The sequence below is a fragment of the Tenrec ecaudatus genome, chromosome 1, assembly GCF_050624435.1.
Source record: "Tenrec ecaudatus isolate mTenEca1 chromosome 1, mTenEca1.hap1, whole genome shotgun sequence".
NCBI classification, from domain to species: domain Eukaryota; kingdom Metazoa; phylum Chordata; class Mammalia; order Afrosoricida; family Tenrecidae; genus Tenrec; species Tenrec ecaudatus.
This window is the reverse complement of record NC_134530.1, coordinates 212,940,139-212,959,783: the sequence shown is the minus strand read 5'-3', so window position 1 is coordinate 212,959,783 and position 19,645 is coordinate 212,940,139. Positions and strand designations below refer to the sequence as shown.

At 37.4% G+C, this 19,645-nt stretch overlaps 1 protein-coding gene across 1 annotated transcript in view; it reads left to right on the top strand.

The window, feature by feature from the left end:
- The window catches only part of KCNT2 (potassium sodium-activated channel subfamily T member 2), a 486,995-nt gene that overhangs the window by 123,084 nt on the left and 344,266 nt on the right, over window positions 1-19,645 (top strand). Inside the window, exon 2 of the mRNA XM_075540516.1 lies at window positions 19,400-19,479. Coding sequence (XP_075396631.1) covers window positions 19,400-19,479 — 80 coding nt within the window. The remainder of the gene's footprint in view (window positions 1-19,399; window positions 19,480-19,645) is intronic.

Here is a 19,645-nt window from a genome sequence, read left to right as displayed (position 1 = left end):
AACCTATCTTTAAGAGTATTGCATCTATACTGTACTTGTGAGCATGAAATTCAGGAGAAAGCTAATAAAAAGGCATTCATGTCTGACTCTTTGTGCTCTTGGATGACCAGAATAGGTTTCTCTCAAAATGCCTGCCCTTGGTCTCTTCATCATTACATTCTGGGCCAGGCTGCCAGCTTGGCAGAAGGATGTTACAAATACATTGATGTCACCAGTCCAGGAAATAATTCTACCTAATGAGCACGGGAAGTGCTAACCCGTTTTTCTTAGTTAAAAACAGCTATGCTCCAGCTAGAAGCCTCCACAAAAGATAAAACCACTACTTAATTCATAATTGTGTTTTCTATGTTGAACACTTAAAATTAACACACATATTTCATAAATGGACTGTGGCAAAATAATTGCTTGGGTAGTGACCCATAATGGGTAAAGATTTATTCCATTTCCTATTGGCTCTTTAGTCAATAACACCTTCCTTGGCTTGTCTTTCACTGGAAAATTAGATGTCAGTGTGTGTCAATTTATTTGATTTGTGTTTTAACAGAAAAAGCTACTCTCACAAAAATCTAATAAAGGAATCATTTGTGACTTGTTTTTGAATTTGACTGGTACAAAGGAAAATTTAGAACAATAAAACTAATGGTAATGTAAGACCTAGTTTGCAGTCATTATGAATACTTGAGGGCCCCATAGATTTTCATATTGGGAGTATAAGAATATTATCACTGATGGAGGATATTATCTTGCTGAAAATGTTAAAAGGACTAACCTTTCTGGGGGTTAGTAATGTTCAGAGAACTGATGGACTAAATAGATATGATACTATTTAAAAACAGAGACATTCTATTTTGATGTGGAAGCATATGCCTTTCATTTTTGCTCTGGAATATATATTGTAACATAATCATTTCCTATAACAATGGCTATAAAGACCAGTTGATGGGTAACGTGAAGGGATGCCATCCCATTCTTTACCCTTATTCTGTTGATGCTGTTCTTGCTTTCTAAAAAAGGCTTCTTAAAAGTAGTTGATTGGAATCCACTTGAAGCTGCGTAAATTAGCCAGTGATGGAAGAAATGGCAGGCTGTATTCAGTACATTGACCCAACCCAAGAGTTCAGAATCCCACTTGGTTTTAGTGCTTGTCTGTAACTGTGTGCAAAAGGGGTGCCCTCTAGTTAAAGTTTGTTACATTCTCTAACCTTCTGTTTTCCCTATAAATAAAAGTTGGCATTGATGAATTTCTTGTTGAGGAAGGGAAGCTATGATACATTGCAGGTAGCGTGTTGTGCAAGAGACAAGTGTAAGAAATGGAGTGAGCTCAAAATGCACTTGATTTTCCTTGTAATTATTTTGGATCCCAGATTCATAATTTAGTAGCTACTAGTATAATCTTGGCCAATTTACTGAAACTTCTGAGTCTCATGAATTTCATCTGTGTAATTTTTAGCTCAAATGATTTCTTGCAATATTAAATGAAAATTATATGCCTGGCTTATGGCATGTATTTAAATTTATAATACACCTCAGTACCTAAAATAATGTGATTTATTAATCAAATTCAGTGCATCTTGGAGATGAAAATGTCCATTAGTAAAAGGAATTTTTCCAAGTTGTTTCTATGAATTATTTGGAAATTTTAATTTTATATATACTTATCGATGTCCTATTGCAAGGCAGAAAATTAAAGTAAAGCAATCGGGTTAATTGTTAAAAATGCACATTGTGTGATAATATAGGTTCCTTGAATATTTTCTTGACCTCCAGATCTAGTTTTTCAATGCAACAGCTGAACTAAATAAATTAGTGAATTGATTTAACACCTGCACATTACCTTGAGACATAAGTTCAACTCTAAGTTTTGTGTAATATATTTCCTGAAATGTTCCTTCATGTGCACCAGTGGTTTGCTTTATATTAAATTGAACTAATATAAACTTTTTGAGTTTTAATTGTATATAAATGAAAGTTTCTAAGTAATTAAGCATATATATATTTCATGTGCTAGAAATATAAGCTAATTTCAAAAAGCACATGCTGATTCACAAGCACAATAATGGTTTTCTATTAATATTTTTCCCCATGAAAGAAATTCAAGCAGCTTTTAAAGTACTTGAAACTATAAAAATAATGGCCTCATTTTCAGAATATATTTTAGATAATTGATGTCATTCGTTTTATTTCACCTTGTTTGGGCAGTGTATTGTCATTATTTACATGTGAATAACTCTGAATACCTTTCAAGCAATTGTACCTAACTTTACGGTGGTGTGATATATTTCTATGCCTGTATTTTCAGTTTTGTGGTAGTAATACCTTATACTTGAATAATAAAAGAAATTATTGAAGCTAATAATCAGCTCTCATAAATGATATGAAGTCTTTCTTTTCCTATTAAAATGAGTAAAAATGATAATTTGTCATTTCAAAAGCCTTTTTGAGTGGTATAGAGTAGAATCCACAAGGTGAGGGAGCTACAAAAAGGTGCAAGTTACAGCTGGTGCTCTAGAGTTGGCAATATCTGGTGAGCAGAAAAGAATGCATTTTGGATGATCCATAAAGTACAAAGGCCAGACAGTGATCAGTGATACTTCATTGCATATATTACACACACACTACATACATGTGTATTATGTGTATGTGTTTGGAAGTGAACTTTGGGCATTGAAATGTATCTTTTAGGACATATAGATGCATATGGGTATCTATAACTTTTCAGACACAGTAGCACTGCCCCTGGGGGTTCCGTAGGCTCTAATTTTCATGGAAGCAGAGAACCAGGTCATTTCCTCTATGAAATGGCTGATGTGTTCGAAGCCCCAATCTTGCAGTTCTCTGCTGAGGTCATAATTTAGATGTTGCATAGAAATCTAAAATTTGTCATATATATAACGGAAGTGATTTTCGATCTGGTCATTCATAATTCTCCAACGACCAAAAATCACAAAATTGCTTATATTTTTCAGGTACTACTTTTCCAAGTATCAGTATCCGTATCTACTCACATGCCTGAGTCAGAAAGTCAGTAGTGTGATTTAACGTTTTGTTCTTCACAATGACCACATTTCTTCTTTCTATTCTGAAGTAACTTTTTGTTTGTTTCATAAGACTTTTAATGTAATCTCCATACAGAGATGGATTTCCAAAACTTATGATTCTTTAAAAAGAACTACTCATTTGAATCAGTCTCTATTACCTTTAACTTAATTTCTTATGTTCAAACTCTCTCACGTGGCTTAAAAACTCCCACCACCTTTTATTATAATCACTGCGCCACCTTATTTACATCAACCCTAACAGCTTCAAATAAATAGCAAGTGTGTAGATTTTGTAGTAAAATACTCTACGAAAGTGGAAACCTGCCATTTAGATTAAATTACTCTTTGTGTGCAGGAAGATATAATCCTTTTATTGGGGACTCTTAATAGATCTCATAACAATTTATAAATCAGTCGTATCAAGCACACTTGTACATATGTTACCCTCATCATTTTCAAAACCTTTTCTTTCTACTTGAGCCCTTGGTATCAGCTCCTGTTTTTACCCTCCCTCCCCACCCTCATGAACCCTTGAGCAATTGTGTATTATAATTGTTATTTTCATATCTTACATCATCCACTATCTCCCATCACCGCATATCTGTTATTCGTCCTCCTTGGAGGCTTGGAAGTGGGGGTGGGGCGCTAAATAGCCATCATTGTGATCAGGTTCCCATTTTTCTCCCTCCTCCCTTCCCCTAGTCTCATGGTATCACTAATCCCATCACTGTTCCTGAAAGGTTTATCTGTCCTGGATTCTGTGTGCCAAGAGCTCTTATCTGTACCAATGTATGTACTCTGTTCTAGCAGTATTTGTAAGGTAGAATTGGGTCATGGAAGTGGCGTTTATTCATTTCAGTGTTTAAGTCAATGCATAAATAAATGCTGAAATATCAGGGCCAGTTTCCTTAGGCTACATCTGACTTGTGGTGGTCCCATATACATGTGTCAGAAGAGAGCGGTACTCCACAAGGTTTTCAGTCAGAGCTTTCCAGTAGTACTTTGAAAGGCCATTCTCATCTTCTGATGGGTTTGAACCTCCAACCTGTCTATCAGAAACCAAGTATGTTGACTGGTTGGCACCACCAAGGCACTCCAAATGTTTACATTGTATACCCATTCTAAGCCACGGTTTTACCTGTAACTTATGTGAACTATAATACTTATTCTGACTACATCAGCAAGGAAAACATATATTTTATTTTAGTAAAGTTCTTCTTAAACACATACAAAAATGCATTACAATAAAACTGTTGAGTCATTTGATAATAAATGATGGGGAAAGATGAAGAAAATTGCTGTGGGAAAATCCACACAATCTCAATATTACAGATATCAAGAATGGGTGGTAAAAATAGAAAAATCAGCAAAAAGGATATTAACAAACTCATTCAATGATAAAACTGGATGTAAGACAAGAGCAGAAATTTCACACAGCTATATTCACTCAACTCTAAAATATGTTGAGCACCTAATAGGTGCACCTGGCACTGGGTTAGGTCCTGAAAATACAACTAAGATGAGCATAATATCCCGAGTTCCCACAATAGACACAGTTTAGAAAATGTCAATTTTCGAGCTAAGCAGAGCCTTACTAGCAGCTTGGGAGGACGCAGCGAGAAGCGCGCCCTCCAGTCAACTGTGGATGAGGCTCAGAGTTGGATGCTATTAACGCAGCGTTCCAGCTGGTAGCTTCCTCTCTATTGCTGTCTATTTTTGTTCATTATTCTTGTAAAGCACTAAGCCAAACTCTTGCTACTTTTTTATACTTTCACCATATAAATATACCATATTTAAAATTATAGCACTTATAAATTATATAAATATTTCTAAAAATGCATTCTCTCCTTTTATGATTCTGTGTCCTATGGCACAGCACCTGCTACTTGCTCTCTTGGGCTCACTTGATGGATACAGACTAGTAAATCGGGAGTCCCAAAACACTGTAATAAGTATCATGACAAAATAAATACACCCACTAGCATGCACATGTATCACTTAACTAATATTTTGAGAAGGAAGAAGTTTCAGGTGATGCTTAATTTGGGACCTGAGGGAAAAAAGGAAGGGTCCTAGACGCAAGCGAGAAGAAGGCTTATTTTTTATTGTTATGAGGTATCCTCAGCAACAACGCTTGGAAAGCCTGTTACAGCAGAATGGAGCCCTGCCTGGTGCTGCGTCAGCCTCACGAACATTGTGTGGTTCAGCAGTGAGGGTTGTCGTCCTTTACACTGACCTTCTCCAGGGATTGGTCCACCCGAATAATGTGTGCCAAGTACACAAGATGAAGCCCTTTTAGCCTCTATTCTTTTTTTTTTTTTATCCTCTATTCTAAGGAGCATACTGGGTATACTTCTTCCAAGACAGTTGTTTGCTCTTTGGGCAGTCCATGGTGTATTCGGTATTCCAAACTCAAGAAACCAAATCTACTGCCCTTAAGTTGATTCTGACTTGTAATGATCATACATCGTGTTTCCTATACTTTAAGGTAGAAGATAACCTCATCTTTTTCCTGAGAGGCTGCTGGTGAGTTGGACCACTGACATGTTGTTTTGCCCACAATGGCACCAGGGCCCTTATATTAAATATTAGGAGTCATTTGTTTATGGAAGGAGAAGAATTTTAAAAGCCAGCAATTTGGATATCCACTAAGACGTGTCACTGACACAGAGAAATATCTCAGCTCGCTCGGCTATTCCTATCATCCACAGCCAATCAGAAGCATGCATTCTCATACTTTCGAATGTGCTCTCTCTTTTGGAACAAGGTTACTTGGGAGTTGCTGTTTAGATGCCAGATGGCAGGAGCCACAGATTGCCAGCTTCTGCATTCTGATAGTGGTTAACATTGGATGCTAACAGAGTGTTAGAAGCAGCTACTGCAGAGTAACTTTTAATTCCAGACATGTGAGAGAGCATCCACTCTGCTGTAGGCACTCAGCTGGGCATACAATTATAAGCAAACACTGGTAAGTGTCTCTTTATTGATGCTTCAGGTTTAGCGAGCCTGTGTAAAGCTGTTGAAGGACACATTTTATTCTCCCAAAGCCAATTGTGATTTTTTATAGATTCTTGGATGCCTAAATTGTAATTAATTGAGGGTAGAAATGAATAGATGCAGGGAAAGCTAGCAGGTTACACCATAGTACCTCCTTAGTCACAATAAGGTGATGGGAAGCAGAATGAATATGATGATTTCTTTTCCAGTATTTTGCTATACATCTATTTTTACAGTCCAATTGAATGATAATCACAACATAGAATAAAAAATTTACACATTATAGTACATCACTTAAAGTTTATTTTTGTGTTATGTTTTTCCCATCTTGCCTTGTAAATAAATTTTAACATGGAGGCAAGTTAAATATCATTGGATAAATGTTGCAAGTGATAGGTTTCCTTGTATTCTTATGAATATTATCCTATCACACACAGAGTTGTAATTCAAGGTAGATCATCTGAAAATGTTACTTTCATTCAGGTATATGACACTGGCCATTTCTCATGAATTTGTCATTCTCATCATGGTAAACTATATTATTTTCTGATTCAGAATGACCAATACCAGTCCATTTTTGCTCACGCATACCTAGGACATCGATCTTTATGTGTTCCATTTAATTTGTTGACTACTTCCATTTTTTTCTAGACTCATTCTTTACACATCCTGATGTTAAGATCATTAATGGATGTTCACAACTTCTTATGCTTCTTATGTCTCACCCCAAAATTAAGACCCTGAAAGCTTTATGTCACCCACATCTTAGGGTTGACCATATGTTGAGGAGGCAGCCCTCCCAGTCTTTTTTTTTCTTTTTTAAACATTTTATTAGGGGCTCATACAACTCTTATCACAATCCATACATTACATACATCAATTGTATAAAGCACATCTGTACATTCTTTGCCATAATCATTTTCTTTTTTTTCTTCTTTTCTTTTTTTACATTTTGATAGGGGCTCATACAACTCTTATCACAATCCACACATATACATATATCAATTGTATAAAGCACATCCGTACATTCTTTGCCCTAATCACTCTCAAAGCATTTGCTCTCCACTTAAGCCCTCCGCATCAGGTCCTCTTTTTTCCCCCCTTCCTCCCTGCTCCCTCATCCCTCATGAGCCCTTGATAATCCATAGATTGTTATTTTGTCATATCTTGCCCTATCTGGAGTCTCCATTCCCCCCCGCCCCTTCTCTGCCGTCCATCTCCCTGGGAGGAGGTCACATGTGGATCCTTGTAATCAGTTCCCCCTTTCCAACCCACTCACCCTCCACTCTCCCAACATCACCACTCATACCCCTGGTCCTGAAGGTATCGTCCACACTGGGTTCCCTGTGCCTCCAGCCCCCATATGCACCAGTGTACAACCTCTGCCCTATCCAGTCCTGTAAGGTAGAATTCGGATCATGGTAGTTGGGGGGAGGAAGCATCCAGGATCTGGGGGATAGCTGTGTTCTTCATTGGTACTACATCGCACCCTGCCTGACCCATCTCCTCTCCTAAACCCCTCTATGAGGGGATCTCCAGTGGTCGACATTTGGGGCTCGGGTCTCCACACTGCACTTCCCCCTTCATTCACTATGGTATATATATCTTCTTCTTTTTTTTTTTTTTGCATGATGCCTTATACCTGGTCCCTTTGGCACCTCGTGATCACACCGGCTGGTGTGCTTCTTCCACGTGGGCTTTGTTGCTTCTGAGCTAGATGGCCGCTTGTTCACCTTCAAGCCTTTAAGACCCCAGACACTATCTCTTTCGATAGCTGGGCACCATCAGCTTTCTTCACCACATTTGCTTATGCACCCGTTTGTCTTAGGCGATCATATCATGGAGGTGTGCAGCCAATGATATGATTTTTTGTTCTTTGATGCCTGATAACTGATCCCTTCAGGACCACACGATCACACAGGTTGGTGTGTTCTTCCATGTGGGCTTTGTTGCTTCTGAGCTAGATGGCCGCTTGTTTATCTTCAAGCTTTAAAGACCCCAGTCACTATCTGTTTTGATAGCTGGGCACCATCAGTGTTTTTTTTTTTACCACATTTACTTGTTCACCCACTTTGGCTTCAGCTGTTGTGTTGGGAGAGTGAGCATTATAGAGTGCCAATTTAATAAAATTGAGGGAGTGCTTGAGTAGAGGCCCAAGGTCCTTCTGTCACCTTAATATTACACCTATAAATATAGACATATAGATCTATTTCCCCATCCTCATATGTATATTTGCATGTACATGTCTTTGTGTAGACCTCCATAAATGCCCCTTGACTCCCAGCTCCTTCCTCCATCTCCCTTGACTTTCCTCCTGCCCCACTACCATGCTCCCAGTCTTATTTTGAATGAATTTCAACCCAAGGGACTCATCTTTAAACATCATATTTGACTATGTTATGCTGCTATTCCTAAGGTTTTCAGCGGCTATTCCCTAAGAAAAGGACAGCTTCTTCCTACTCTTCTTAGTTTGGAAGCTCTTTAGAAACCTGAACTCTTTGGGTGACTCTGCTGGTGTTTAAAATGCTGGGAATATAACTTTCAGCATCACAGCACCATGCAAGTCATTGCAGCATGACAAACTGAGAGACGAATGGTGATGACATGTCTATAATATCTTAACTGCCCTTGAATCTTAATGAGTCTTGATAATCAGATAGGGGTATTGTCCATTCTTTAACCTTCTGAAGAGTCTGTCCAAGTGTGATAATTTATCCTTTAAAGAATTAACTTTAAGACCCCAGACACTGTATGTTTTGATAGTCGGGCACCATCAGCTTTCTTCACCACATTTGCTTATGCACCCGCTTTGTCTTCAGCAGTTGTGTCAGGAAGGTGAGCATCATACAATGCCAATTTAATAGAAGAAAATATTCTTGCTTTGAGGGAGTACTTGAGTAGAGGCCCAGTGTCCTTCTGCTATCTTAATTCTAAACCTACAAATATATGCACATAGATCTATTTCCCTGTCCTCATATATAAATATATTTGCATATGTGCATGCCTTTATTTAGACCTCTCTAAATGCCCCTTGTCTCCCAGCTCTTTTCTCTATTTCCTTGGACTTTCATTTTGTCCCTCTAACATGCTCAGTCTTCATTTGGGTTTCAGCAATTCCTCTTGGTTACATTACCCTTGATCATGCCCTACCTGGCCTCCTACACCCGCCTGACCACCGATTTGGGTCACTTGTTGCTCCCTTGTCCCTGGGTTTGTTAACACCACTAACTTCCCCCCATGCCTCCCCCTCTTCCTTGCTCCCCGGGACTGTCAGCCCCATTCTTTTCTTCTCCAGATTGTTCATCCAGCCACCTTCAGAGATAATAACACAAAAACAAGACAGAGGAAAACCAAGCAACAATATACAACAAAACCACAAAAACAAACCAATGACAAAAAAACAAGAAAGAAAAGCTTGTAGTTAGTTAAAGGACTGTTTGTTGGCCTTTAGGTGTGTTTTCCAGTCCAGTCTGCTCAGCAGCAACAAAGCCCACATGGAAGAAGCACACCAGCCTGTGCGATCACACGTGTTGAAGGAATCAGGTATCAGGCATCATCAGAACAAAAAAAATCATATCATAGAGAATGATCAGGGGCGGGTGGGTGCGAAGTGGAGACCCAACGCCCATTTGTAGGCCACGGGATATCCCATTACAAAAGGGTCTAGGGGAGGAGATGAACTAGGGTGCGATATAGCAATGCCTACATACACAACTTTCCTCGAGTTCCTAAATGCTTCTTTTCCCCCACTATCATGATCCCAGTTCTACCTTACAAATCTGTCTAGACCAGAGGATGTACACTGGTACAGATAGGAATTGGAAAAACAGGGAATACAGGGTGGATGTTCCCTTCAGGACCAGTGGTGTGAGTGGCGAAACTGGGAGGGTGGAAGGAGGGTGGGTTGAAAAGGGGTAACCAATTACAAGGATCTACATGTGACCTCCTCCCTGGGGCATGGACAACAGAAAAGTAGGTGAAGGCAGACGTCAGAGAGGGAAAGATATGAAAAAATAATAATTTTTAAAGTATCAAGGGTTCATGAGGGAGGAGGAAGTGGGGAGGGAGGGGGAAAATGGGGAGTTGATGCTAGGGGCTTAGGTGGAGAACAGATGTTTTGAGAATGATGAAGCCAATGAATGTACAGATGTGCTTTACACAATTGATGTATGTATGGATTGTGATAACAGTTGCATGAGGCCCTAATAAAAACTCAAAATAATCAATGAGCCCCTAAAAAAAGACCAGTTGATGTATGTAATGTTGTAAGAGACCCCAATAAAATTATTTGTTTTATAAAAGAAAAACAAAAAGAATTAACTTAGAAAATCCCATAAAAATTCTATGTGACCTATATAGGAATTTTTTGGATTGTGGTTTATTTATTAATATAAATAATTTGCATTTTAAGGCCATCGCACCGATTAAAATCATACATACTTTTACTCACAGTTATCGAGTCAATGCTGAGTCATAGCGAGCCTCTGTGGGTTTCCAAGACTCTCACTGTTTCAGGTCATAGAAAGCCCAGTTGTATGAGTTGCTTGTGGTCCCCGGTGCTTAATCAATATAACACCAAGGTTCACTTAAATTATACTAGCAATTAATAAGAAACATATGCCTAGTAATTTACACAGAAATGTCAAAATAATGTTTTCAAAAGGCTAAAAAACATGTCCCTCATGTAAATAGTATGTGAAAACTTGTCAAAAATGTTATACAACTTGTTAATTAAAGAAACAGTAAGACGTTAAAACTAATCTATACAGTATGTAGGAAGCTAGGTATTAAGCAATGTTAGCATAAGATTGTTGTATTAGACCATCTGAAAAAAATTGAAGCGAGCCTTAAGCATAAATCTTGGAATTATCTCATTTGTTAGACAGGTCTATACAGGCTTATACGCAATAATATTAAATCATCATAGAGTGCCAATTTAATAAAATTGAGGGAGTGGTGATATAGTGTGAAAAACTGAAAGAGTCAACACTGAACGGAAAGATTAAGTAATCTGACATACTTATTTCTAAGTTTTGAGTAATCTTTCAGACAGAAAATGACAGTGAATTATTTTCCCAAATGATTTTTCTCATTTTAATCTTATATACATCATTAGTTATCTTCTTGGTGAATTTAAGGAAAGTACATTAAAGGCCTGGTGGCATAATGAGCCCTGTGTTGGGCTGCTCACCCCAAAGTTAAGTTTGAAACCACTGGGTCTTCTGTCATGGATTCCCACGGGGCAGTTCTGTCCTGTCCTATACATTTTAGGATTGTGTGTGTGTGTGTGTGTGTGTGTGTGTGTGTATTAGGCGGGGTTGACTGGAGAAACAAATCCAGTGACACTCATCCATATTTAAGAAATAACTTTATATCAAGAATTAATTAAAATGTAATACAATATCATTTGATCTCCCCCTTGACATGTTTTAAAGATGTCTCAATTTTCTTTAAAAACTGAAGGGGCAATACGCATGGATGAAGCCCCTGAGGTATCCCCTTCTGACCATGGACAGGGATGGGAATAGCCCTGCTGACATGCAGAGTGCATTGGAAAGTGGACTGTTGTAGACAGGTTAAAATTTAGCACCCTAGTAGCTCATCTTCCTTATGATCCATTTAACTGTGTACTCATTTTGATATTTTCTGATTTTTTGATTGGGGTTTTCGTCTACTTTGTTTTTAGCCTTTTTTCTGTACATGAAATGCAGAGCAGGTAAATCTATAGAGACAAGAACTGAAATCATGGTTCATTGGGGGATTGGTAGAGAGGTTGGAAGAAATGGGGAGCTAATGATGATGAAAGCAGGATTGAGGAAAATGTTCTAAAGCTGGTTGTAGTGATGGTTGCATAACACTGCTTGATGTGATTAAACTGTCGAATTGTATTACTGGTGAATTGTATGTCAACAAAAACTATTGTGAAAAATGCTACTTATCAAGAAGGCACCCAAACCCATTTACCGAAAGTCCATAAATCTAATACTAGTCCATAAGTCCTTCTTCAGACTCATGTGGCTACATGCAATGACACAAACTGCAGAAAGACCACAGGCAGAGTCATGTGGATCCAGAGTTGGTGGAAACGTGATAGAGTGTGGTCAGGCACCAGTAGCACATAGGCATCATGGCAGAGGTCTAGCATGCAGGGAGTTAGGTGGGGCAGAGAGAGGGGAGAGGGGCATTATCAAGCTGTGTCCTGATTGGTTGGTTGGATTCTACCCCAGCAATTCCATACATCTTCAAGTTGACATAAAATCATCTCACTACCACAGTGTTGAAAAAGTTTTTTTCTTTTGATTACTCAGTTGGCGAGTGTGTTTTAACCAGATATTTATATTATTGCAATGTTAGTTGGCATATGTACTTATATTTAAGAATATTTTAATGTGTTTCAAGTTCAGAATATTTATACTTATATATAAGTTTTTATAAGTTTATTTGTAATAGTGAATGGTATTGGTGAATAAGTGCTGCATATTAGTAGAGTAGAATAACATATATGTATTAAAATAATGATTTTTGATTAATGCTCAGTTTTTATATACAAAACAAAGAAAGTATTTATGGAGCAGTTATTTAACCAACAGAAATATTACCTGAGAACTTTTCAATAAAATCAAACTAAGTTATTCAAATTTAGTAAACAGGTAAAATTAAGCAATGTGTCAGAAAGGATAAGTCAAAATCATTTATCGAGTTGTGGAACATGGTGACAAGTGGTATGGACAAAATTTTTGGTAAATAATTTTGAGTTGATGAAAGAAAACTGCCTATGCTGATGAAGAAATTCAGTAGTGTGGCTTTGTACAAAATTAATACAGAATACTCAATTGCTTTTCCTTCTACTAACAATGAGAATTCCAAAAATGAAGTCAAAGAAGCAACATTTACAGTAGCCTCCTCCCCCCAATGGTAAAATATTTATAAATCAAACAGGTGTTTATGTTTCCAAAACTACAAAACAGTGTCATTGGTGATTAAGAGTGACCTACTTCAATAGATGGTGAACCAAAATGTCATTGATTGTAAGATAATATAGTGAAAATGTAAATACTACATAGGGTGATCTATTGCTACGATGCAATCCCAATACAAATCTAACAGCATCCATTACTATAGTGCAAAAACTCATGGTCAATTATATGTGGAAAGGAAGCAGGACCTGAATTGCCAAAGCATTACTTAGCAATAAAACAGTTGGCCCTCACATTCCTTAATATCAAAAGACACTATACAGACAGCATATATGAAGCAGCTTGGTATGCGTTTAATGGTAGGTACAGAGCCACATAGTGGGATAGAGTTGAGAACCCAGAAACAAAGTCATCCATTTGTGAACAGCTATTTTTGAAAGGGCCCAAATCCATTCAATGATAAAGAAATAGGCTCTTTAGTAAATGACACTGCCAAAAATGGATCACCACTTGGAGAAAAGTGAAACCAGACATATCTTTCACATTACAGGGAAACTAGCTTGAAATAGACCAAAGATCTGAATATTTAACATGAAATTGTATGGTTCCTGGAGGAAAAAGAAAACAAAAAGGAAATTATTAGAATACATAACAAGTTAAATTAGGTAATTGGGATTTCAAAAATCAAAACATTGTGGTTATCAAAAAATTTTACAAAAAGTAAAACTACAAAACAGAGAGGAGGAAAATGTCTTCAGAAATGACATACCCATTAAAGGTCTAATTTCTTAAATATTGAAAAAAGTTAACAACAAAAAGACAAATAAATCAATTGTAAGGTAAGCAAAGGACATGAACAGATACCTCACCCGAGGCCATTCAGATAAGTCTCTATGAGTATGCTAATATTGGATAAGTGATCTCTTTGCCAAGACAGAGACTATTGTTTACAATGAATGGATTTGCAGGACTTTTCTGAATAAACACCTATATGTGCCTTGTTTGGTGGAGTGATCAATTAGGTCACATTGACAATGTGTGCTCCACAGTTTGACCCTAGTCATGTTGACACAGAGGAGTTTATTAATTAATGTGCATTTGTGATACAACATTTAAAAATGGGGATCTCCAGAGGCCGACAAATGGGCTTTGGGTCTCCACTCTGCTAGGGGAGGAGATGAGTCAGATAGGGTGCGATGTAGCACTGATGAAGAATACAGCTTTTCTCCAGTTCCTAATTGCCCCCCTCCCCCCCCCCAACTACCATGATCCGAATTCTACATTGCAAGTCTGGATAGAGCAGAGGATGTACACTGGTGCAGATAGGAGCTGGAAGCACAGGGAATCCAGGGCGGATGATATCTCCAGACCAGGGATGTGAGGGGCGATACAGGGAGGGTAGAGGGAGAGTGGCTTGGAAAGAGGAAACCGATTACAAGGATCTACATATGACCTCCTCCCTGGGGGACGGACAACAGAAAAGGGGGTGAAGGGAGACGCCGGACAGGGCAAGATATGACGAAATAATAATTTATAAATTATCAAGGGCGCATGAGGGAGGGGGGCATGGGAAGGGAGGGGAAAGAAGAGGACTTGATGCAAAGGGCTTAAGTGGAGAGCAAATGCTTTGAAAAAGATGAGGGCAAAGAATGTACAGATGTGCTTTATACAATTGATGTATGTATGGATTGTGATAAGAGTTGTATGAGTCCCTAATAAAATGTTTTTTAAAAAATAGGGATTACTCTAGATGTTATAGTTCATAGCTAACTTCAACTCAGAATCTGAATGACATACAAATTATTTTCCAGCATTCAAGCAAATCCAAAAATAAAGTTATTCTTGCTACTAAAAAAAGAACATTTAAAAAATATACTTCCAAGGTCATCGCATAAGTGGGGTAGACATGTGATTTTTAAAAGACATTATAATTTACAATAGTGAAAATTGTTTTAATAAACAAGAAACTGCTGTGGTCAAGGTACCACTTCCTTCAGCGCCTAACCTCTGTTTTCCATTGAGCACTGCCTTTAACCAAATTATGTCCTCTCCTTATGGAGTGCAAAATGGAAGAGAAGGTGTGGAGAGCTGGTTTCACATTTGATGGCAAGTGGGAAGTAAGCATTTTTCTGTCTAAATTGTGAAAGTGCACCCTGCACTGTATGTGAAGGTCTTCATGGGATTTTCACTTTAATACTAAGAATTAGCTCTGTCCAATGTAGTCAAATGTTTTGAGACTCAATGCTTCCCTCTCCACAAACCCCAAACTCTTCACTTCTAATCTGACATCACAGCCTTGTAGGACAGAGTCAAATTGCCCGTTAGGGTTACAAGGCTGCTTCATGCGAGCAGAAAGTCTCATCTTCCTCTCTCAGAGTGGCTGTGGGTTTGAACTGCTGATCTTGTGCTGAATAACCCTTTGGGTAACATATTCTGCCAGCAGGGCTCCTTCACACACTTATTTTCCTTCAAATTGTGCTTTGCCATAGAACCAAATTCTGAGTTTCACTAACTTCACCTCACTTTCCTTCAAAGTTCTCAAACTAATGGTTGCTGGAATATTCCAAATGGAATAAAGATGCCGGGATGTATTTTAAGTTTTTCTTGCAGACTTGTATGTAACAGAAGAAATGGGAGCTGTTAATTGCTCTGATTGGGAAGCTGTGAGGTTTATGGCAGAGTTGTGCTTCCTGTAGTTATTGTATGTAAACGTATAAGTCTGAGAACCTTATGTACATGTTATACAGCTGTATATTTCCAGTAGGTATGTATATTTACATATTCATATGAAAATATGTATTTTATCTTCCTGTAGGGGGGCTTTAGTGTGTGTGTGTATGTGTGATAGAAAGCGAAGATGCGATAGAATAAAGGGAACTGTACTTGAAGCATGCGATCTTTTGTGTGTGTGTGAAGGAGAGAACGGTGTGTAGTCATTCCCAAAGGTAATTAATTACCAGCTTTTGATATGGAGATTTGCTTCTCCTTATCACATATTTCACAGAAAAGAGGAAATAAATAACCCATTCTTAGAAATATTTAATTTTATTTCTTTCTGAGTGTCTGGGCACTAAAATAACTTGCTATATAAAGATAGAAAAACAGGTATCTTTGGATGAACTTTGTTTTGTGTTCCCCAATGTTAGCTCTAAGTCAATTGGGGTGGCTTTAATTATTTTACATAACATAGGGAAGTTCCAAAGCAGGTCTTGCAAATGAGCATTGTGCATGAGGGCATAGGCTTTCTAACTGACTACAAAAGTGCTCCTGGGTGGCTTTATAATGTGTTTACCATGGAAACCACCAGAGTGTGCATTTCCAACTACCTGCAAGTCGAGATTAAGAAAGAGAGACAGGAAAGTGAATGTGTTTTTCCAGGGGCTCTCAGCGTTTATCATAGAAGGTAATTGCTGATGATTAGCACTTACGGATGATTTTCTCATTACCATTACATCACACCATCCACACTCATACATACACATCTGAATACACACATTCATATATATTTTTTACAGCTTATTTATTTTTTCTTTTTTTACATTTTATTAGGTGCTCATACAACTCTTATCACAATTCATACATATACATACATCAATTGTATAAAGCACATCCGCACATTCCCTGCCCCAATCATTCTCAAAGCATTTGCTCTCCACCCAAGCCCTTTGCATCAGGTCCTCTTTTTTTTTCCCCCTCCCTCCCCACTCCACCCTCCCTCAATCACCCTTGGTAATTTATACATTGTTATTTTGTCATATCTTGCCCTATCCGGGGTCTCCCTCCCCCCCTTCTCTGCTGCCCATCTCCCAGGGAGGAGGTCACATGTGGATCCTTGCAATCAGTTCTCCCTTTCCAACCCACTCACCCTCCACTCTTCCAGCATCGCCCCTCACACCCCTGGTCCTGAAGGTATCATCCACCCTGGATTCCCTGTGCCTCCAGCCTCCGTATGCACCAGTGTACAACCTCTACCCTATTCAGTCCTGCAAGGTAGAATTCGGATCATGGTAGTTGGGGGGAGGAAGCATCCAGGATCTGGGGGAAAGCTGTGTACTTCATCGGAACTACCTCGCACCCTGACTGACCCATCTCCTCTCCTAAACCCCTCTATGAGGGAATCTCCAGTGGCATTCATATATTTTAAAGCAATGTTACATTATCTTCCATCTGTCTATCTATCTATCTAATCTGTCATCTGTCAGATATAGTTGCTGGGAAATTTTTAAGAAGATACATTACTTAAACTTTTTTTTAAATACAAAAACTACTGCCAGGTATCCTCAGAATTAATCCCTAGCTCCCTATACAATGTTGCCTGCTAAAGACTGAGAAATTTAGTATCAAAACTATAAAAATTAATTAGGTGGACAAAATTGGAAACTATCTAACAGAGCAAAAAGTAGATGTGCAATGCCTTGAGGAGAACTCTGAGGCAGGTAAAATCCGGTTACTTTGGCCATAAAGTTTACGTGACCCGTAGAGATTTCCTGGAGGATGGAGTGACAAAAGTACACTTACAGGATGAAAAGTGGATCGTACTTTTATTTCATTATTCACTCAGAGACTTCCATGTTAGTAGATAATCTGGTAAACAATTGTTACCAGAGTTAGGTATGGATCTTTGGGAAAAAATGCAAACCTGATCTAGAGTCACTAATCAATGGGCAGATGAAGCAGGCACTTCTCAGGTTTCCCATGCATATTGCGGTTTGCACTGCTTTTAATTTTCCTATTTTTTTAATGGTGACCTAGAGTTGATTTCTATAATAAAGTGTCAATAAAGAGAAGGCAAATGGCTAAAAGAAGTAACAGAAATCAACTGAGTTTTGGTGTTAACAACATCTACAAAATAGCTTCACAGTCCTACCTGCCATTAGTGTTTAAATCTAATAGCTGCTTGCTATATAGCCTCATCTATTTGTTATACAAACTACCATAGTTAAGGTTTTAATTAGGCTTTAGAACTTTTCATTTTATTTCAATAACACACCTGTATTGCAGATTCTGTCTGACTTCAGATATTATCTAAAGAATTAAATCATATTCTTATGAATTTTTCAACTCTTGGAAACAAATCTGCATAGTCTTGACTGGATTATTTATGTAATAACCATATGTCCTCTCGTTTGCTTTTGCATCAATAACAAATTTAAACTAATTTAGCATAATCTCAGCATTACAGTCTTTCATTTGAGGTAAAATGACTTCTCATTTGATAAACCAGAGAAACAGATCCAATAAAGGTTTTTTCCAGGATACTAATGGAGATTTGCGTGTGCACATGAGGATGTGGGTTCACCTATGTTGGGAGTTTATGTGAGTGTGTATGTGTGTGTGTGTGTAGGTTTGTTTCTGTGCATATGGGGAAGTGCATGTACACAGGCTTGTGCGTAGAATTGTTCTTCTGGATGACTTTGTAATTTTTAAGTTTCTTTCTGGAGAAATGAGTAACTAAAGAAGGTTTTGCTTTCTGTCTGTTCTTTTCATATCAAGTGGGAGAAAAAAAACCCAAAAGATTAAAATAAGGAAATGATAAGAATCAATCAGAATTATTTGTGGGTGGAAATGTTTTAAAGGGTAAAATTAAAATTTGGAGAACATGTTTTTAGAAGGCATAACATTCAACTTGAGTTGAAATAGATGGAAAAATCCCTTTTACTTTCATAACATGAGATTGCATTTTAGAATGACTTTTCTGCCTTATTTACTATATAGCATAGTCGAAAGAATATAGTAATGAAGTATTTCTCTATTACATGAGTACCCTTATATCAATAATTTTCTCTTCCACTTTTTCTCAATGTTTATGTCTGCAAAAATACATTATATCATCAACTTTTTTATATTCAGGCCAATAAAATGCAAATGAAGTCAAATCTTTCTTATTTATACAAACATTAAGATGCTGTCTTACCTCTTTTTGGAACCCTAAGCAATAATGAATGGATTCCAGACTATTTGGTAAATAAAATTCCTTATCATGATTCCTAACAACTCAACACGCACCATTATTTTTCCAATTATTCTTTTAAACATATTCTTTATGCCAAATGCCCCATTATGTCAGAGATGGTTTTTACACTATAAAATTTTAAAATGAATTAAATTCATCCATTTTATTGAATTATCTGCTTTATATCTTTATATCTTCTTTATTGAATTTAGCCATGATGAGTCACTCCTTTACTGATTCACATATATGATATGATATATGACTATATTTTTTAAAAATGGTTTCTCACCAAGAAAAAAAATTTATTCACTTGTCCCTTATTTTGCTGAGTAATTCACTTATATGTTAAACAAAATCTATTATTTCTATTTCTTATATTTTAGTTTTTGATAACAGACAAAGGTACAAAATAAGTTTATAGTTAATAATTTGTAAAAAAATATTTTTGTGTTGGAACTCATAAGCTTACATAGTTTTTTTGTTTCTGTTTTCAGGGTACAAGTTGAATTCTATATGAATGAGAACACATTTAAAGAAAGACTAAAGTTATTTTTCATTAAAAACCAGAGATCAAGTAAGTCATTAATTTCATTCCCCTTTTCTATGTAATTTTACATATACTTACTTCAAAAACGTCCAACTGTGTGTGTCTTTCTTTTGCAGAAATTATATTTTATATAAAACAATGTTGTGTACCTTTGAGGCCTTTCTGTCTGACAGAAACCACACATGGCCGAATG